At 37.6% G+C, this 22,838-nt stretch overlaps 2 protein-coding genes across 5 annotated transcripts in view; one reads left to right on the top strand and one right to left on the bottom strand.

Moving 5' to 3' along the window:
• Positions 1 to 22,838, bottom strand: part of LOC129756095 (neurobeachin-like protein 1) — a 260,283-nt gene that overhangs the window by 110,808 nt on the left and 126,637 nt on the right. The window lies entirely within an intron of this gene.
• LOC129756096 (larval cuticle protein A3A-like) lies at positions 15,831 to 16,971 on the top strand. The gene is made up of 3 exons (XM_055752854.1): positions 15,831 to 15,876; positions 15,973 to 16,191; positions 16,257 to 16,971. Exons 1-3 carry the CDS (start codon positions 15,865 to 15,867, stop codon positions 16,587 to 16,589), a joined length of 564 nt encoding a protein of 187 aa, XP_055608829.1. The 5' UTR covers positions 15,831 to 15,864; the 3' UTR covers positions 16,590 to 16,971.

Raw genomic sequence — 22,838 nt, 5'->3', positions numbered from 1 at the left:
TAAGTAGTTGAATGCGAAAAAATCAACTGCACTTCGATTATTGGTAAAACAAGCTGAAATAATTGAAACAACTGTCGTATTTTTTCTCCGTGCAACGTTGCCACAAATTCATTTAAATCGCTTGTGTATCTCATTCTTGCCCATAAGAGTATATTTCACGCGAACACAAACGATTGCTGGCGAAAACAGCAACAGGAACAAAAAACAAAAAACATTTCCACCCCGGCAGAGGGTGGTGTTTTGTACAAAATATTTCGATCCCGACCGATTTTACTCACACCGTTTGGGCGCTCATACAAACATGGCCATACACGATGCAAATCGTGTTCACAGCGACAAAATTTCAGCAAATTTCATCGCATTTGTACCAATGTTGTGTAGTCTGTGGCCCGCTTAATGTATGTAGAGATACTCTGGTGGATAAAAATTTATGTGTGGTAACGTTGCATATAATACACTGTTATTTTTTTGAAAACAACTGTCAAAAGTTCGGAAGTAAGTTCGGGATCGGAAGTCCGGAATTCATCAGAATAATCAGAATCCGGAATAAATCAGAAATCCAAAATAAACTATAAAAGGGAAAAAATTTGTTTATTTTGTGTAAAATCTGATACTCCCCCTGCGTTTCGAAAGAAAAAAATAATAAATTTTGTAAATAAAGGGTGATACGGTCAAAATTTGGTCAATATCAACTTGACGTATTTCTTTCAATCAACCGTTACAAATGTAATTAAAGTGTTTGGGGAACGTTTGTCGACAGCCAGGAAGTCTGGATCGGGGGAAAATCGAAAATCGGAAGCCGCTGAGACGACAAAGAGAGTTGCCGGTAGTTTCAAGCGAAACCCTAACCTCTCTCTCCGAGATGTCGCAAATAAGCTGGGTGTATCGTCTACAACCGTGCATCGAGCCAAAAAACGAGTCGGACTATCGACTTACAAGAAGGTAGTGACTCCAAATCGCGATGATAAACAAAATACGACGGCCAAAGCGCGATCCCGGAGGCTGTACACGACGATGCTGACTAAGCTTGACTGCGTGGTATGGACGACGAAACCTACCGCAAAGTCGACTACGAGCAGCTTCCGGGACAGGAGTTTTATACGGCAAAAGGAAGGGGAAAGGTAGCAGATATTTTCAAGCACATGAAACTGTCAAAGTTCGCGAAGAAATATCTGGTTTGGCAAGCCATCTGTACCTGTGGCTTGAAAAGCAGCATTTTCATAGCTTCCGGGACTGTCAACCAAGAAATTTACGTGAAATAGTGTTAGAATAAACGTCTGCTGCCTTTCCTGAAGAAACTCGGTTGTTCCGTACTGTTTTGGCCGGATTTGGCATCTTGCCATTACGGTAAAAAGGCCATGGAGTGGTACGCCGCCAACAACGTGCAGGTGGTTCCCAAGGACAAGAACCCTCCCAACTCGCCAAAGCTCCACTCAATTGAGAAATACTGGGCTATTGTCAAGCGGAACCTAAAGAAGACCAAAAAAACTGCTAAGGACGAGCAGCAGTTCAAGGCAAACTGGCTTTCTGCGGCGAAGAAGGTGGCTGTACAAAATCTGATGGCAGGGGTTAAGCGTAAGGCCCGGCAATTCGGATTTGGAAAAGCGGAAGCCTTACTGAATATTTTTGCTGAATTTTATAATAATCAAACTTTAAAAAGAAATTTAATTTGATTTTTTAAATAAACGATTCCACCGATTTACACGCGTTTTCCCTTGACCAAATTTTGACCAATCACCCTTTAAAAACTGCTCGGTATTTTTCACCGGATTTTGCTAAAATTGCAGTAAAATTTCCGGCGGCTCATTTTTTCCTTGTTTGCTAAAATTGTAGCAGAAAAAAATTGCTAAATTGATTGCTAAATTTCTAGCTGGTCAAATTTGAGCAAAATTTTGCTAATATCTGGCCTCGGAAATTTTGTGTGTAAGGTTTGCAGTTTTGTATGAAAATTTCGATGAATTAATCGAAAGAAGTTGGCCATGAATAAAAATATTGACCGTTCGTGTTTTTGGCAGTTCCGCGAAAACTAAATCATAGGATCAATCCGAATATGAAAATTTTAAAACATGCCTTCAAGAAGTGTACTAGTTTTCATTATTTGGACCATGGGGCTGGGAAATTTTATAGAACTGGCTCCCGCGAAACGAAGAAGCGCCATCCAATCGATCGACAAAAAAACATCAAGAAACGGACTAGAAAGGACTAAATGATCGCTGAAAATTAATCTCCTGTCCTGATTTAAAAAAAAATCATCTCAATAAGGATGGAATTTGAAGTAAAGTTATGAGAACATCGAATAAACATGCAATGAAATAGATAAACCCACTTGCGGAAAGGTAAGATGATATTTAAATGGTGTTTTACGATATGAACTGCACTGCCGTTCCAAGCAAAATTGTCCCGTGTGAAAAAATCGTGCAAACGAGAAAAACCCTTTTGAAATTTCAGCTGATTTACAATTTTCCTCTTAAACTAAAAATTCACCGACAGTTTTTTTTTTCGTAGTGAACAGTTCTAGTTAATCATTTTACAATGTTTTTTTGCCAAAAAAAATACTTTTCTACAACAAACGGAAAATTAGAGCCAACAATGCTTCGTGTGACACTTTTGCGTAGAATCAGAACGCATAACGATGCTAGTTCTTCGAAAAACTATCACACGGCTATACATTTTCTATCATTTTAAAAGCTCCTACAGTTTCTATTTTTCCCAAAAAATCAAGTAGAAACGTAATTTGAGAAATACGTTCCTCTTTGTTTATTAACATGTATAGTCACTCAAGGCTCCATGCTCCTCCCCCACCCTCTATTTTAGTGTTCTTTTCGGTAACATTAACATTATATTCAACAATTTCTTACCCAGTATACCATCTGAGTCGGTCAGCAAACGAAGGTTTATTGTCATAGTCTTTCTGCCCCTGCCGATTACCAAAAAAACGCACTGCATTGACCGTCTGCCGTTTGGAAGGTGTTTTTCGATCCTCCTTTGATGGGAAAGTAAATAGAATGGGGTGGGATTGGGAAACTAGAAACTGTTTTCTATTGCCGGTAAGTTTACATACACGCACACAGCTCATCTTGGATGGTGGTTTTTTTTTGCCATCGGTTGAAAATAAAATTTTTTTTCTTATACCGGTTTACATACAAACACAGCGCTCGGTACATCATTCGACAATATCCTTGCTGGCTGATTGTATCCATCCTGCTTTGTCTTGTGAAAGAATATGGGATATGTTTTATTTAGTTTCTTCCAAACATATGCAATGCGGTTGCGCTGGGAAGACAATGCCAGTTATTAGAAAGCTTGTTAATGCCGGTCCGGCATAGAATCTTATACCGATAGTTCCACCTCCATGGAAATTCATTATTGGAATAGAGTCTGATTTGTTGGTTACATAGTATTTCACATATCAGAAACATTCACTTGACCACTGTCAAAGAATTCACGTGTTGTTTCGAGATAATAAGATATATTTGAAAATTACAATAATCGAACATAATCAAAAATGCCAAGTTCACTAAAGTTCAAACGAAATTGCATCATACAAAGTGCAACAAAACGGCCCAACGCATACCGTTCTCCTGCTTCGAGTTGAGCCAAGCCGACCCGTGACCAAGCGCATTCAAACAAGTTCAATAAGAACGACATCAGGCCGATAAACTGACCTACGCCAAACCCAGATTATATAACAGGCGGCGGCGGCGGCAGAACGAGTTATGAACAAAGTCAAACCTTTTTTCGGCACCGCCATCAGCAAACCCGATCCGCAAAATCGTTCTAGGTTAGGTTGGGCTAGGGTAGGTTACTGAGCTAAGTATATAAGGCTGGGTACCTTCAAATCGGATCAGGCGAAGTGCCGTAGATTATAACAACAGTCAGTACCTACCCAAAGGCGTAGTGTTGTGTTGTGATCTGGTTGGCAGTTGGCAGTTGGTATATTGCCCTCCTGGCCAATTCAATGTTAGCCCCTTCGATCGATGCACCAGAACTTGCAAACTTGCAGCCTTAGCAACAGCAGACGACGACGACGTTTTGTTGCAGTTACCTGACTGTGAAATGCAATCAATAAAGCGGTTGTTTGCAGTCACTCGGCGAGCATGTGATCCAATTTCTAACCTCTAACGGCTGCACGTGATGTCTGTTAGAACTGTGACGGCTTGCGTTTATTTATACGTTTATTTATACTACCGAATCCTTCGATTTGAACTGTAGTAAAGATCTTTCTTTCTTTTTTTTTTATTTTAAACATTTCCCTTGCAAGGAAACGAGGCTCATAGTATTGAAACCCACAAGCTATTATTTTATTCTAAAATTTAAGTAGGAATGTAAGATGTACTCAGAAAACTTTAGGATCTAGAAATGACCGAGCAAGACTAGCAAAGAAACTGGTAGTTTAATTTATGAAGTGTAACGTAAAAAAGTAACTTTTAGAAAACAAACAAAATTCTTAAAGCATTGCAATTGCTCGAAAGACTCTGGAAAACTCCTTTTAAGTAATAATAGTTCTATAAACTGTGTTATAAAGCCTTTTTTCAAAACTTGTAGGAATATGTTATGTAGAGTTTAGAGAGAACTTTCAAGGCAAGATACGACAAAAAAGTTTTATCTGTTTTGATGATTTTTTTTTTAACTTTTCGTCGAATACCTCCCAAATCTACACAGTAGCAACATCAACCGTACCGGGCATTTTTTCCACAACTCCTGCATATCAGATGATGTGTTGATTGATTTGCCACTCTTTTCAATTTACGCTCGACTAGCTATTGCCCAATATCTTTCGATGAGACAAAACTGTGGGCAGTTTGGTGCATTGAAACTTTATTCAAAAACAACAAATTTATTCTTTTGGTACCATTACAATATATCCCAGGTTTAGTTGCAGGGAGGCTAGAACCTCATGGAGCCTTTGTATGATTGGATAAATGGCAAAACTATCTCCTGAAGATATCTCTCCATGTAAACTTATCCATACATTGTTGCTCCAGCGATAAAAACGTGTGTCTTCTTTAAAAAGCCAAACGAAAGCCTTACAGCCATATGTGAATTACTGGATTCCCAGTGGTCTATTTAGCTTAGCTTAGCTTAGCTTGGTTGATTACTCACATCCACCTTTAACCATTTAATTCGAAATCTTAAATCAACATTTTTCTTTTGTACGAGTTTACCAATGCAAGTTTAACTTATGTATTTATAAAATGTTTTCGTTAGTTGGAAAATATCCTTATGACAATAAATGCATTTCGAATTCCACGATCGCAGGCGTGGCTCAGTAAAACGAGTTTCACATCGCCAATGGTTGCTACTCCGTGATTGACCGAGGCCATCAGTTTTGTTCAGAGGTCAAATCAACGGAGGCTGGGATTGGCCGCACATTCACAATGTTCAAACCTAATGCTCTCTCATTAAATATCAATAACGGCGCCGGCCACGTTCTAGTAGTTAATGGATGGATTGGAAGAGGTAGAAAGGGATGAAAGTTCAATCTTGTGCTTTAGGACCGAGGTCACCTCTGCATCCTAGCAAAACAATTTTAGTTTGCAGGTGTGGGTTAAAAGATACGATCGGGAGACACTTTTGACTAGTGTGATCTAAATTATCAAGCCTATTCTTTTACTCTCCTTCTATTGCCTAGTTAAATTAGTTGATATTTTTTTCCTGGAAATTATTCCCTATCCTTATCTTACAGTAAGTCTCACTACTGAAACTCGAATAAAAAAAATACTTTAGTTTGGTTCTATTTTAAAAAGATTATTTCAGAACAATGTTTACGTTTATTTGGATTACGTGCCGCTACTAAGCCATGCGCGGATCTACGGGGGGGGGGGGGGGTGCTTTCATAGCTTCTTGGAATCTGGGGGCTCACCCTCCAAATGGTAGATTAGGATGTGGAGAACAAACTTTTGTATGGGGCCGACTAAAAAAAATCATGTTTAGAGGTTCCGCAAGCGCGATCTTTGAAAAAAGTCCTCTTTCAAAATATTTGATTTCAAATAAATTCTGGGTTCAAAAATTTTCACAAAATTTGTATATTTTATATTTTTAAAATTTTGTTTGGATTAAATACTACACGTTAAAAATGAAAAATGAACCAAATTTGTGTCAAAATGGGAAATAAGCCAGATATTTTCATGAAAAAAAATTTTTTTGGTCCAAAAATTTTGAAGTTAACTTACCAAAATGTGTACCAAGCGTAAAATATTTTTGATACCAATGTGAAGAGCTATTCTTGGTTTAATTCTTAATAAAAATCACAATTTTGGATATTTTTTATTTAACTTATCAAATTTGTCTTAATAGATACCTACTTTAAAATCAAAATACTTGCAAAAAATGACTTTGATGGTTTAAGGGAATCATTAGAAGGCCATATGTCAAATTTGAGCGGAATCGGACAACAGGAAGGGGTTGCAATGAATCTCGAGTGTGAAAGGGATTCTGAGACATAGTGTTCTGAAGAAGCATAGAAAACTGGTTTTTCATCAAACATTTTTTTCTTTACCAATCGAATGCTCCATAATGTTGATATTATTAAAATTTCAATTAAGACTAACATTTCACCTGAAGACTGCAACTCGTTTGGGCTTAAAACAAAAAAGTTATGGCTGTTCAAAGATTGTATATTTGTGGCAAACTGTCGTTCAACACACAATGAGTACATTTTACTCATTGCGTTTTACAGAACCATATGCGACCAAAATACAATCTTTGAACAGCCATAACTTTTTTGTTTTAAGCCCAATCGAGTTGCAGTCTTCAGGTGAAATGTTAGTCTTAATTGAAATTTTAATAATATCAACATTATGGAGCATTCGATTGGTAAAGAAAAAAATGTTTGATGAAAAACCAGTTTTCTATGCTTGGCCGCCGACCGTGGCCTAGAGGATAGCGTTCCAGTCTTCTAAGCCAGAGGTCATGAGATCAAGTCTCGGTCACGGCATACATAGTACTCTTTCTGTGGGTTGGTGGTGTTAGCATTAATAAGATGCTAGCCATTATATCCTTGAAAGATGTACGCTTTAGTCTTAAGTAGAATTTAGATCTCTTCAAAGAAACATGAAGTTTCACTGAGATCCTTTATATGTGTGTTCGTTTTTTTTTTCGTTTTCTTCAGAACACTATGTCTCAGAATCCCTTTCACACTCGAGATTCATTGCAACCCCTTCCTGTTGTCCGATTCCGCTCAAATTTGACATATGGCCTTCTAATGATTTCCTTAAACCATCAAAGTCATTTTTTGCAAGTATTTTGATTTTAAAGTAGGTATTTATTAAGACGAATTTGATAAATTAAATAAAAAATATCCAAAATTGTGATTTTTATTAAGAATTAAACCAAGAATAGCTCTTCACACGATGACACAAACAACATGCTTTGTTCAGCAAAGATTAAGTGCACAAAATTTGCATCTTTTGATGGCATTGGTATCAAAAATATTTTACGCTTGGTACACATTTTGGTCAGTTAACTTCAAAATTTTTGAACCAAAAAAAAATTTTTTTTCATGAAAATAGCTGGCTTATTTTCCACTTTGACACAAATTTGGTTCATTTTTCATTTTAAACGTGTAGTATTTAATCCAAACAAAATTTTAAAAATGTAAAATATACAAATTTTGTGAAAATTTTTGAACCCAGAATTTATTTAAAATCAAATATTTTGAAAGTGGACTTTTTTCAAAGATCGCGCTTGTGGAACCTCTAAACATGATTTTTTTTAGTCGGTCTCATACAAAAGTTTGTTATCCACATCCTAATCTACCATTTGGAGGGTGAGCCCCCAGATTCCCAAAAGCTATGCAATTTTGGGACACCCTAGTGATCACCCCCCCCCCCCCCCCCCCAGGCGGAAAAAATTAATGATCCTTAAAATGGTCACAAATTTTTTAACTAAATTCAGATGAAATATAACTTTTTCATGTGTCAAAATATCTTAACATATACATTTCCATTTTTACGAGTGCATAAGAATTCAATTGATGCGTATGAGTATGTGCATGTATAACTTCGTGTTGGCTTCGGGCTTATTTCCAGATGTAGCAACCGAAAATCTGATCGATCAAACTTTGCATACATCTGGATCTGCTACCGTTAGTCTCTGCTTTCAGGAACATGCATGTCACCGAAGATTATAAGAGGAACCATAAAAGCATCGGAATGTTTTCAAGTTCTACTAGCAAATCTGACCTCCAGAATGATCAGACGTTCGCATCTGCTGCAAGCCCATTAGTCTATGAAATAGTTATAAATGTTGTTTTAAAGGCTCATCCTAAACCTTACTCAACTATTGATGGTATCACAAAGCCTAATATTTTAACTAGACACTGGGTACCTCCACCACAAATTTCGTTTCCATACTCGGAGCATTTGAAAAGTCGAAGAGCTGAAAAAAACGATACGCAAGTGAAATGCATTTGGAAACATTCAAAAGTTGGCTAGTTTTTTCCAAACTGAGCAAGGAAATTTTTGAAAAGTCTGTCCGCTTTTTGTAGTCAACCTCGCTGATGCAGTTAATAAAACTGTTCAATTGTTAAATCTTGTTACTAAGCCACTGACTTGTTTTTCAAAACTCACAGCAAAAAAAAACGCTATAAGTATTCGATAAGATATAAAGAGACGAATATATTCAGCAAACCTATTTAAAAAAAATAAACATAATGATTCGCAATCTATCTTTTATTTGTGTAGATACTTGCTTATTTGTGTTTTAAATGTTTATTTGTTTTAAATTGTTTTTTTTTCATTCACGTCTTTAAATTGATATTTTAATGGAATTTCAAGAGAAAAATTATGGAATAAATACATTGACGGGATTCGATAAGTAATAAAGCAGCATACGGTTTAGAATTGGAACTCATAAGAGAAAATATATCGATTAAATGGTCATTCCATATCCCCAACTAGATAAATAAACGTAAATTCAACTTCATACCAGTGAAAAAAACATTTGTCTGCGTTTTTCCTAAGACTAGGCCAGCCACAAACAGATGTACAGAATTCTTTGAGCAAACTTTTTTGTTTATTAGTTTAAAGCATTATTTACATGCTGCTGAATTCTCTTCATGTTTATCATCAACATTTTCCTGTCACAGTGTTCATTATTCCCAATCACTCAAAACATGTTGGCCATATTTTTTTAAAAATTTACTAAATCACCCCCCCCCCCCCCTCCCCCCCCCCCTCAAAGAGCAATCTCTCGATCCGCGCCTGTACTAAGCCTACCTTTTTATGACCAGTCACCAATGTTACTATACATAAAATTCCTTTGATTAAAAATCAAAAACATTTGAACAAATGTTCTAAATTGATTGATTTTGTTACTTCTAAACACTTTTTCTTTGGTCGACATTTAAATACAAAAAAAGATCAATGAATTTCAAAAAATTTCACAAAAATAAAAAATAAAAAGCTAGAATATTTTATTGCATTTGTGAGATAACGCTATCACATCAAAAGTTATTGATGATATGGAAATTCTAACATGTTGTTTGGAAATTTTATGGAACCCTTAATGTAAGAAAGGTAAAGAACGCAAAATTTTCTGTACTCGTTTTCTTGTTGGAAAGGCTATTCTCCTTGCTTTCTATTTTAGTTAATTTTGTTTTCATTCGTAAATCTACGGCACTTGACATTCTTAAATCTTTGATTCAAATAAATTAAATCTAATTTTGTTATATTTCTTATTGAAAAATATTTTAAAAATAAGTTTTAAACTTATTTTATAATAATTATGTTATCAAGTTATTATTTCATATTTCCTAAAGCAAAAACAAAACTGTTATTATAATCATCTTAGAGCGTACATTTCAAAAAAGAAATAATGCAAAACATAAAAATAAATAATTTAATAATTTCAAATGTTGTTTAATTTTTCATCAGACTTTTTCTCGATGTTTTTTCATGCGCTTTTAAAATTTGTTCAGTCTCATATAAAATCAATGAATGGAGAATAAAATCATTAATGTACCTGTTCAAGTTGAAATTTTTTTTTAACGTGAATCTGATAGGGTTTATAAAATTTACTTAAGAAATTGTATGTAAATTCCAATGGAAATTTCATCGAACTCGATTATCATACGAGTTTCTATGAAATCTGATCTTTTCAAAGGGTTTTCATCGAACTTCCGAACGGAATGTTTCGCGTCATCAGGTATCTAAACTGTCAAAACTTTGTAAAATCACTTTTTTTTAAATAATTATAGAACTATAATATTATTATGAATGCCAACAAATTATGCACAATTTACACAATGTACTTATCTTTTAACGGTCCTAAAATTATTGGATAAGCTGGTCTCCGGTCTTGTTGGTCCGGGAGGCGTAGCACCAGACGTTTTCACCGCAGCTTCTCAAAACTCTGATTAAAACACTTATTCCACCGATTCAAACGCAGAAAATTCACTTTCTCTATATACAACACTACCAAATATTGCACAACAATGGAACTTGATCAACTTTTAATCCGGATTTCGCCTAAAATTTAAAATTTTCCAAAATTTACTAGAGCAAAGTACCGAAAAAATTGCGATCACTCCCGAGCACCACTAATTTTTGAATACGGACATAACTTATAAAAAAGTAAGATAAAAGCAATTAAGAATGAAACAAAATACTTAGCTCAACATGTAGTCGTGGCTTCCGTCTCAAATTATACACTTATTTTGAATACCCTTTGTCCGGAGGGCGCATTGCAAGCCCCTCTTCTTCTTCACGTAATAATGCTATTTTTAAAACTTTCTAAACTCCGAATTTGTTTTCTTCTGGTTCATAATTACATAATACCACTCAATGAATAAACCAATCACCTTTTGGGAATGTTCTTTTTCGGATTTCTTCGAAAATTTCCTTCTTAAAGAAAATTTTCTCGGACGGAGCGAAAAAAATGCGTGCCGCTCACATAAAGCATCACCTACTTCTCCTTACTGGATTCCCAGTGGTCTATTTCTCGATTAAGAAGGCCTTCGACACTCTTGACCATGATGAATTACTAAAAAAAATTTGAGTGGTATGGAATAAGAGCCCTAACCAGCCTAACCAACGATCTTATACGCAGCGACTTGCCTGAAACGATGAGCTCTCTAGAAAGCTTGGAGGTTGTTGCTCCACAAGGCAGCAATATAGGTCCTTAACTGTTCTTACTATACATCAACGATCTTAGCAAATTACCACTGCGTGGTATTTCTCGCCTATTTGCTGATGCGTTATTTTATCCTGAAACCTGTCCCAATGCTGTTATAAACTACATGGAAGAAGATTCAAAAGTTCTTCATAAATATATTTTCAGCTAACCTCCTGACTCTCAATCTTGCTGAAACGAGGAACATAATCATTTTATTTTACTTTTGTACACTCTTGCCTCTTGCCTGGGGCATTAGACTGAATTGATTTGGGGTAATTTTTGAATTTCTCAACCCCAGGGTCTATAAAGCTTCGCTATGGTTCAAAACTCATCCATGATTTTTTGCAGAATTTTTAAGTAACTTTTACATGAGTAAATTTAAACTTTAATCTTTGTATGGAAAAAAATGAATATTTTACACTAAAAATCAACATCTGTTTTGTTCTTCTGTGGAACCGAGCCTGCTTATGGTTTCTATCGATTTAAAAAATATCTAAAGAAAACATTACTGCTGGGTGCCTAGCGAGGTTTAGTCCTATTTGCAGCTAGTAGTATTCGTGTTATAATTCAGGGTGTTTCACTAACATTTCTTCATTTTGGGAACATTAACCTCTAAAACGACCGTGTTCGCCGGTCGGCTGCTCAATTTTTGCTCTGGAATTTTTGGCAGGCTTCGGATTCATTTGAGAGCAAACACCCACGGAGCTAAAATCTGCTCCCATTCTTTAAGCGGCAAGAAGGAATTAGAAGGAGTGACCATTTGGGTCGAAGATGCAATGCTCCCAGGGAGCTCTTTTTGCCTCTCACTCTGCTCTGAAAAGAGAAATAAGCGCTCTTCGGGAGTAGCTCCCTAGGAGAACGCCTTTGAGGCAAACGTTATGTACTGGGAATCTGACTGGGCCGTGCTCGTTTGTTTTGGTTTGCGCCGACGGTGTCATTTGGAAATGATTTAATATGAATAGCAAGAGCTAGAATGTGTTCTCGCTGAGTTTGTTAAGTAGAGTGGCCCAAATAAGCAGATTGTTATGTGAAGTTTACATGCAAAATTTAAGTCCGATAGCACAAGAAGGGATCGTGCAACGAGCCTCAAGTTTGTAAAGAAGTTTGAGATATTCTGTTCGGTTAGCTATTTTTTCATCAATAACCGTTAAATGGGGCATCATGCAACAGTAGGGCATGATGCTACATTTGTATACCACAACACTTTGGCAATTTTTATTCAAATTTAATGTAATAAAGTTATCATTAAATGATAACAAAATGATGATGTCTAAGTTTCTTACATCGTGAGATAGATTTATAAAGTTTTCGATTCTCATAGAAAATTTGAAAAAAAACCAGCAATAGATGTAGAAATTTTTACATTTTTCGATGCTGCAAAAAACTATACCCATTTTGACAGATTGGCTTAATGATATAAAACTTTATACTGTTTTTATTTTCCTCTACCAACACTGTTGGTGTAAAAATATGTTTTGAAAAATTACTATTTTTTTTAAATAAATTTTTATATAATTCAGATTTCTGTTCCCATTCTGTGCTTAAATTCATCAAAATGCCTCTTTATTAAAATCATTTTTGACATAATTTTTTTGCATCATGCGTTTGTTTTTTTTTTTTCAAAATTTCATCTATCATAACCAAAACTTTTAAGGTTTAAACTAGTTGATTTTTAGTATTTTTTTACCCCTAAATGTTTGCACCACCTTCATGCCTTTTCTTTAAAAAATATTTTCGGCATGATTGTTTTGCATCACACGTCTGTTAATTTCAACATTTCATCTATCATAACATGAACTTTTATGATTTAAGCTAGTTGATTTTAAGTATTTTTTACCGCTAAATGTATGCAGCACCTTTATGCTCTATCTTTCAAACCATTTTTGACATGATTGTTTTGCATCACGCGTTTGTTAATGTCAAAATTTCATCTATGATAATATAAACTTTTATGATTTAAGCTAGTTTATTTTTAGTAATTTTTACCCCTAAATGTATGCAACACATTTATGCTTTTCTTTAAAATAACTTTTGACAAATTTTTTTTGAACAAAACCAAAACTTACTGCAATTGGTGCTCTATGCGTTATTTTATCAAAAATATATCTTAACCCTCATCCGCATCAGATTTCATTACCCTAATCAGCACTAGGAGTGTCAATTTGACACTACAAGCTAAAATCGTTAACTTCTGGTGTGTTGAACCGATCTAAACAAAACTTATATCAATAGAAACCCTGTAATGTCAGTAAAATATGTTTAGAACATTATATATAGCTAAAGTTTATAGTTTTCTCGTTATTCAGCATGAAAGAAAAAAATCCTAAAAAACATGCCTCAGGAAAACTGCTGTAGTTCATACATTACACGTCCAAAAAAATATTTGTCTTATGCATATGAAAGCTGAAGTTAATGTCTACATCATGAAGCCAAGAAATATTTTTTTTTATTTTTTTTAATGAAATGGTCGCAAAAAGTTCAAAAAAGTAGTCTGAAAAAACAACTTTTCATTCGATTGCTTGTAAAAACTGTTTGAGCGATGGTAAGTTTTTGAAAAAATATGACTACAAAATCTATTAAAATTCTAACATTTTGCTGTCTTAAGATTTCATCTGTTTTTGTGGTCCACCGTCAGGTTGTACCCGGATTTTCAGTGCTTTTACTTTGTTTGGACCAATCGAAAGTATATTCATTGAAAAGCACATTTAATCTACATTCTAGTGAGGTGCAACAATTCACGCTGTGAGATTTCACAAAAATATGAAAATTATAAACGTAAAATCATTCCTGAATTTCTAGAACCACAAGCAGCACGTCCAGCAAAACGTGTTTGTTTGCTCTCCGAGAAGGGACGGTGGGTGGTGATTTGGGCAGAGAGCCAAGCCGGGAGACACAATAATAATGCGTGTCGTGACTAGCAAACCCGAGCTATAATGTTCTAAACAAATTTTACTGACATTACAAGGTTTCTATTGATATAAGTTTTATATGAAATTCATAATAATTTAAACGACTTAGATAGATTTTACTTTTGGAGTGTCGAATTGACACTCTAATTCGGAAAAGGGAGTTTTTTCTGTCCAGGCTTCCAGGGTTCGTCCATAAAAAAGTAAAGATGCAATATTAAAGAACTTTTGATTCATTTAGGGTCCCCGAAGAAATTTTTGTTTTTTGAAGCTTCTGAAGAAAGTTACATGTATTCAAACTTGCAATAGTGTCAAATTGACACTCTAATGCGGATGAGGGTTAAGATATTATATCAATCGGTTTTGACACTAAGAATAAAAGTAATAAAATATTCCTAATTTTCGTATATTTTTATGAGATTTGAATATTAGGTATCGCGTTTAGAGGGAGGGAAAGGGTGTATGATAGCTTGTAACGTTTTGTGTATTTTGAATGAAAAATCGAAGTATTTTAGATCAACAGTTTGAATAAATTTCAAATAAAAAAGATGATACAGTTCCCAACTTTTACAGTTTGACTTTCGCTTTCAATTGTTCGAGTTTACCAAGGAATTTATCAAATTCCAATAGAAGAATTTGATTTGTTCCGGCCTTATTGGGAATTTTGTGTTTGTTATCTGCCAATGCAGAAGGTACGATTGCCCTTGGATCACTCAAAAAGTAACAAAAGGTCATTCAAAGCACGAGATAAACCAGTCAAATCACGTGCCGATTCTATCTGCGCTTGTTACGAAAACCGTGGTAACAATCCATAAATTAATAAACAAAATCAACAAGTTCATTGCATTGTTCTCTGGAAAAACTGTGATGAGTCCTAGTTAACCGCACCCAATAACCTTTAGCAACAGAACCGATAAAGACACCCGGCATTCTACCAAATCACGGCCGGCAACCAACGAGCGACGGACGAAGGCTCCAGCCCAAAACTATCCTCGACTAGTTCAGTTTACGCTCACTTAGCCAGGCCTCACCGGAGCGGCGGATACTGAAGAATAAATATTCTGTGAACAATTTATGCTGCTGCACTTTATCGCGATAACGGCCTCCACTCCAGTGTACCAACCACCATCGAATGTACTTAGTATCTAAATCGTCTTTCTAATCTTGACCCAAAGGGGTTAGTAGCTGTTTAGGACTGTTTTGATTGAATGTCAAAAGTACATCACGTCCGTCGTCGGTTTTATTCTGGGGGAGTTTTTTTTAACTTTGTAGATATAGGAGGGTACCCTCTAGAAGCGCGCATATCAATGAACGCCACAAGATTGTATATGGCTATTAATGGAGGGCAGGACTCAACATTTTACAGCACATGCTGTACGGACATGCTAAAATCATATACTTCTAATCAAATAGCCTGTATTAGTCGGGCCCAGCCAGGTTAGGATCGTGTGCATTTGAGAGCTTTGGGCTGGGGTCTAACTAGAATAGAGCGCCCGGGTCCAATTATGAGCCGAGAACACTTCTAAAACACATGCGCCCGTTCGAAGTTCAACGCAGTTCTTTGACTTTCGCTAATTTTTGAGCTGCTGATCGTTGTTGCAGTTTGCAGGAGGTGCGTGTGGGCAATTTTAGAGGAATGATAAATTTTATTTCTCGCTCTCGCAGTTTGCCTATCGTTTGAAAATTCTGTGAAGCTGGGCGCGCAACTAAGGCGCTCACTTAGTTAGAGGTTAGAATGAATCAGTCTTAAAGAATAGTTTTAGTATAAAAAGGGAGTGCACGCCTGAATTGGCATCATAATCAGTACAGCTTTGTGAAGTACATCTCATACGGATTACTAAAAATGGCATTCAAAGTGAGTTGATTCAAAGTGTTTTTGTCAGCTAGTGATTTTGGCTGGAGGTTTTTAGAACAGAAAATTTAAAATGGGGAAAAACGTGTCTACTTTTAGTTCGCAGTCTTCGCCGCCATCGTGGCCGTGGCCAACGCCGTCGCAATCGGATACCCAGGAGCTTACCCAGGCGCCTACCCAGCTGCCTATCCCGGAGTTGCCAAGGTCGCCGCTCCTCTGGCCTACCCAGCCGTCGCCAAGGTTGCCGCCCCAGTTCTGGCCAAGGCCGTCGACGATTACGATCCCAACCCACAGTACAGCTACAGCTACCACATTGCCGTAAGTTTATAACCCAGAGTGATGAAAGTGCAACAACTTAAAGCAATCTAATCCAACAAATCCAGGATGCCCTGACCGGAGACAACAAGGAACAGCAGGAATCCCGCTCCGGAGATGTTGTGACCGGATCTTACTCCCTGGTTGAACCCGATGGCACCCGTCGTGTTGTCGAATACACTGCCGATCCCGTCAACGGATTCAACGCCGTCGTCCACCGTGAGCCACTCGCCGTCAAGGCCGTCGCCCCAGTTGCCAAGATTGCCGCCCCTCTGGCTTACCCAGCCGTCGCTAAGGTTGCCGCCCCTCTGGCCTACCCAGCTGCCCATGTCGGATACGGAGCTGCCTACCCAGCTGCCCATTTGGGATACCCAGCCTACGGAAAGGCCATCGTCGGTTAAATTTCTGAACCAAACCGGACCAAACCTACACCGTAAACTTTCCTTTTCCTCCATCCCACTGCTCCTTGTAAAGTCATTAGTTTAAATTCTATTTATTTATTTTTCTTGTTTTACTTTGAACGTAAGCACTCTCAACTTTCCCCACATCTTCTCACGCCTAGTTCTCCAACTATCAAATGACTTTTCCAAGTTATTCCGAGTTCAGCAGAACGATGTACAAAAGAAAAAAAATAGTGTGTTGTAAATACAAAAACAAACCATCTGCTTGAGCCGAGCTCAAGCATGAGAAAAGGTAGTAACCAACGCCTTGACTGTGTGACTTAAAACGAGTGTAAATTGTTCTAGTTATAAGAAGACGAAAAAAAAGCAATCGCAACGTGGTAAAATAAATGCAATTTCTACAAAAGAATTTACTTGAATCTTTTTACTTTAAATAATTTTCCTATATCTAACTATATCACAGAAATGACCATAACCATCAATTTCAGTCATATGCTCTACTAATACTTATGTAAATCGTAGATTTATCTATTTCATAAATGCAACTGAATTTCAAAAACAAACAATCCTGGTATACAAAGTTTGCAATTTCACAGGTACAATATGATGTGCTTTTCATATTGTCAGATAAAAATGTAAGAGAAAAAAACGGTTAAATATTAGGTGGAAATACGAAACATTTTTTAAATTTAATTATTGTAAAACCATTGCATCTGGTAACTCTAAATTTCTTGTATCTACCCTATTTTTTGTAGAGAGAATAGTGGATTTATTGTAGATTATTTTATCAGAACATTTCTGGACTCTGAAATAAATAACTTTCATGTGATTTTTATGTTTAAATTTAACGGAAATCTGGCAGTGTTGCCTGGATAGCTTGAACGCTAAGCCAGAGGTTATGAGATCGAATCTCGGTAACGGGACATATAGTACTCTTTCTGTGGGCTATAGTGGTTTTAGCATTTTTAATCCGGATGGGATAGCCGCTACCTTCCTGAAGCCTTTTTTGCTGACTCCTGTCAGGCTTATCTTCCAAGCTTCGCTTGACCAGGCCTTCCTCTCACTGTGAAAAGAAGCCTACATGTTCCCGGTTCATAAAAAAGGAGATAGGAAAGATGTCAATAATTACCGTGGAATTGCAGCTTTGTGTGCTAGAGCCAAACTTTTCGAATCGGTGGTTTTAGATCCCATTTTCATGTTTCTTCAAGCATAACTTCTCTAACGACCAGCATGAAAGTTTTGCAAAGAAATCCCAAACTGATGCTATCTATACCGATCTGTCTGCCCCCTCTCCAGGTTAGGGGCGGCTCAAACAGCGTCTGTCTCGCAGCGAGCGGCTGAATTTATGAAATGCGGCTCCCGCCAGCTAAATCCAAGATGGCAGCCCCATCGCGGGATAGGGACTTTAAGCTAACAACCTACTGTTCCCGACTTGAAATTGTTACGGAATCCGAAAGAAATGACCGATCTGGAACTGGCGACGACTTTTAGCATGAAAACACGGACACGAATTGGAACTTGGAATGTTTTAACCCTTGCTCAACAAGGCAAGCTGGCTCAACTTGCTAGAGAAACTAGCCGCCTCAAGCTTGAAATTCTGGGACTGAGCGAAGTCCGTTGGCCTAACACTGGAGAACACAAGACACAGTCCGGGCAAGTCCTGCTTTACTCTGGCATACGAGGATAACATGCTACTCGGGAACGAGGAGTTGGTTTCCTGTTAAGCCCGCAGGCCTACGCGGCCCTCATTAGATGGGAACCGATAAACGAAAGAATAATCGTAGCCAGATTCAGAACACGGCTTAGAAACCTTGGTCCAATGGTCCAGTGTTATGCGCCAACTGACGTTGCCGATTTGCAGGAGAAAGAGCAGTTTTACAGTCAACTGAACAGCGTGGTAGAGAGAGTTCCGAAGGGTGACATTCAAATCCACTTAGACGACTTCAACGCAAAGATTGGCTCCGACAATCAAGACCTTGAGCACATCATGGAGCGCCATGGCCTAGGACAGATGAGCGAAAACGAAGAGCTGTTTGTAGAATTTTGTGGCAACAGCAACATGGTGATCGGAGGATCGCTCTTCCCCCATCGACCAGCACATAAGGTCACTTGGGTATCCCGAGATGGCCGAACAGAAAATCAAATTGACCACATCTGCGTCAGCCGAAAATGGAGAAGGAGCCTTCTTGATGTCCGCAACAAACGAAGCGCAGACATTGCATCTGACCATCACCTCGTCCTTGGCGAGATACGACTGAGAGTTGCGCGGGTCCAACGGCGCGAGGAGAAAGTCGGGTGTCGATACGACGTCCGCCGGTTGGAGAATCCAGAGGTGAAAAGGGCATACGTTGAACAGCTAGAATCCCAAGCCTCGGAGCTGCCGACAGACGGAACAGTCGAAGAACAGTGGTGTGGAATCAAGAATGCCTTTATCACGACGAACCATGGTACTCTCGGTAAAGTTCGTGGAAGAAGGAGTGAATGGATGTCGGATGAAACTTGGAGGATGATCGATGATCGGAGAAAGGCGAAAGTCGGAATTGAGTAAGCATGTACCGGGTCGGCCAAAGCAGCCGCCCGCTTACGATATGCGGAGCTGGAAAAGGCAGTTAAACGAGCTTGTAGACGAGACAAGAGAGCCTGAACAAACTCCCTAGCCGAAGAGGGAGAAAAAGCCGCCGCCAATGGAGATATCCGATTACTTTATGACATTTCTCGCCGCCTCAGTGGTGCAAGGACTAATGCAAGAATGCCGCTGAAAGATCGAGCAGGTCAGTTATTGACCGATCGAACAAATCAGCTCAAACGATGGACTGAGCACTTCGAACAACTCTTCCGAGTCACGAATAGCGATGGCCAACAAAACCCGCAGCTCGAAGCGCCAACAGTAAGTCGCATTAATGGCGTCAACTCGGAAGCGCCTTCGCTGGCTGAAATAGAAGCGGCAACCAAAAACATGATATCCAACAAAGCACCTGGGATCGATTGCATTCCTGCTAAAATGCTGAAAGCCGGCCCTGGCAGACGATATTGTTTTGCTTGCCCAAACACAACAAGACATGCAGAGCAAACTCGACGACCGCATCGAAAGCTCCAAAGCAGCGCAGGTCTCAAAATCAATGTCGGAAAATTCCAAGTCGATGGAAATCAACACAGAAAATCGTTCCAATTTCGTGGTAGCTGGACAACAGGTTGAGACAGTGGAGTGCTTCCAGTATCTTGGTAGCCAGATTACGCCTGATGGTGGTACAAAGAAGGACATCGAAACCCGGATCAGAAAAGCCCGATTTGCGTTTGCGAGTCTCCGAAACATCTGGCGCTCACGCCAGATCTCTCCACGAACTAAGATCCGAATCTTCAACTCAAATGTCAAATCCGTATTGCTGTACGGGTATGAAACTTGGTGCACATATGCGGTGACTACGCGAAAACTGCAAGTTTTTGTAAATCGCTGCCTGCGGAACATCATCCGCGCTTGGTGGCCTGGCAACTGGATCTCAAACGTTGAACTTCATCGCCGATGTCATCAAAAGGCGCTAGAAATCGAGATTCGGGAACGTAAGTGGAGATGGATTGGGCACACGCTGCGAGGAGATGAAAACGAGATTTGCAGAGAGGCGTTTGACTGAAATCCAGAAGGGCATCGAAGAAGAGGCAGGCCCAAAAGCTCGTGGCGGCGAAGTCTAGCCGCTGAAATCCGCACAGTTGACGAGAACCTTGACTGGCAGCAAGTGAAGACGCTGGCTCCGTATCGCCAGCACTGGAGATCTTTTATCTCAGCCCTATGCGTCGGTCAATCGGCGCCGGACCCTTAGGTAGGTAGGTAGGATCCATTCAGCCCTGAATTAGCGCAACGAGTTTTAATTTTGTATGGAAATTGTAAGCGAAAACAAAATTTTTCATTCAAAAATCGCCAGAGATGTACTGAAAGTTCCAAAAAAATCAACTTTAGATGAAAATTATTCTTTGATTCTTGCAGTACAATTCATGTGAACAAAGCACAAACCTAGCTTGTACCCCAGAAAAGTTATTCGATGTACATAAAAATGTTGGAAATATAAAAAATACATATGTTTTTAAGTCGAAAAATTGAACCAAATTTTCAATTTTGGGGAAGATCTGAAGACCTCCGGCGCAAACCCGTCAGATAATAAAAAAAAAATCCCGTTTCTTTTGTATCGAATGAAATTTTGAAAATAAACTCAAATAAAACAAAAACGCTATCACAACATGTTACAGATGTCGATGTGCCTGATTTTTCAGAATTTACCTAATTTTTGAAGGTCCATCCTGATAGCCTGATAAGGTTCGTTTTTTCCCTGATTTTTGTAAATAAGCCTGATTTTTTTTTGGTTTTCACATAAAATTTTTGCACATCCGTTCAAAACTCAACGAAAATTTAGTGCTCGCTCGTCGTCACTCCAACCTTAAACTCAATAACATCATACTCTATTGAATTCCAATTTTCTATCAATGTTTTATAACCAGGCTTCTTCGATTCTCTTGATTTTTTTCTCATTTTTTCTCATCTGCTTGTCAAACGCCTGGAAGAAATATGCTTTCTCACACTTAAAGCGTTCAAGTAGCCCACGTTTTGTTGCAGAGCATTTAAAAAACACAGTCACCTTATTTCATTCCCGCACAGCATCCTAAGGGATGAAAATCCCGGAAAAAAAAAAACAAAAAATTCATTCCCGCACGGAAAAATGTTCATCAGCTTCTCAATTGCTGGCTGAGAAATCAACGACCGAACAGAGTTGTGCGTGGTTTATTTGAATTTTACTTTCGGCCTGTCAAATTCTTTAATATATGATTTTACTCTGATCTCTCTTCAAAATGTCGAATAAATCTTTCGCCTTTTTTTTTTTTTTTTTAATTTATGATTGTCAGAGTTCTCAATGTCGGAATCAAAAAAAAAAAATTTTTTTCAAACTCCAAGGCCCCCGAAATGTCTGAAATTTTCAAAAGTTTCAAACTTTTTTTACCTCTGCATGCCAGAACTATTGAACGTCTCCATCATTAAAGCAGGTTGACAAACGCTGGGGCCAATGTTCCATAATTCCAGGTAGAGAGAGGACGGTTCAATCACATTTTAAAGCTGTCCACGTGATTTGGTGGAACGGCCAAATTTCATATGCAATTTGAATTTCTTTTTCTCTTTGAAGCGATGAGAATAGCGAAACTATGCCCTTGCCTTCACTGAGCAATTCATTTCACTGATCACACGTAGCGCTGATGAGGTGTTTTTAGAGTCACACACCAACAGTGCTCTGACAGTAGAAGTGTGATCATTCGTTAGAGAAAAATTTTCTCACCACTCACTCAGCAGCAGATGATGAAATGCTCATTAAAAATAGACTCACAATTATTCGGAGCGAAAAAGTTCACAGTCTCTTTTTGGTCAAGATGAGCAAAATTAAGCCTGTTATAAATTATAACTAGTTTTAGAAGATTTCTGCATCCTGAACTCGAAGTTTTTGTCAGATTTTGTCTATCCAGTTTTATTGATAAGGCGTTTAAAGAAAAACAGTTTTATGATAAATCAATCATTGATATCTTTTTATTATTTTTTTTACTTCTTTGTTGAAGACTGCAAAGCGTTTCAACTTTTGAATACTTTGAAAAACGACTAGACTTCATTTTGGGTTGAAATTTCACTGGAATTCCATTTTGACAGAGCGGGGAAAAATAAAAAATAATTAAAATTTCTATAGCTTCAAAGTCAAAACTTGCCATTGATTTGTGATTCTAAGTCAGCAACATAGGCAAATGTCCTTTCTTCAAAATTGTTTGACTAGAGGATAAATTACTTACAAATATCGTATGCAAAGATTCGTTCACATTTCTATAGAAATCAAAATTATTTACAGAAGTTTATATAACTGTTCATGCGTATATTTTGTAACCAAAACGCTTAAGCTTAACTTCACAAGAACTACTATGAAGATTTTTTGCAAAGGTTTTTGATTAGTATCTCAAATATTAAAGTTTGAATAAACAAGTCAAAAAAGGTACATTTAAAAACAACTGTTGAATCACATATAACATTTATGAAAAACGCTATATTTTGTCAGTTGAACGGGTGAAAACTGATCAATTTTGATTGGAAATATGTGACACTGAGCATGTAGTATATTCAAAAGAATTATGAACGTTACTGTGTATCAGTTCCACAAAATTTTACAACCAAAAAAAGCCACAATCTTTTCATATAAGCTTGATTTTTAATGATTTTTATTTTCAAGCTTT

Source organism: Uranotaenia lowii, chromosome 3 (assembly GCF_029784155.1).
Source record: "Uranotaenia lowii strain MFRU-FL chromosome 3, ASM2978415v1, whole genome shotgun sequence".
Taxonomy (NCBI): domain Eukaryota; kingdom Metazoa; phylum Arthropoda; class Insecta; order Diptera; family Culicidae; genus Uranotaenia; species Uranotaenia lowii.
Note: the sequence above shows the minus strand (reverse complement) of the source record. Positions and strands in the feature narration are given on the sequence as shown.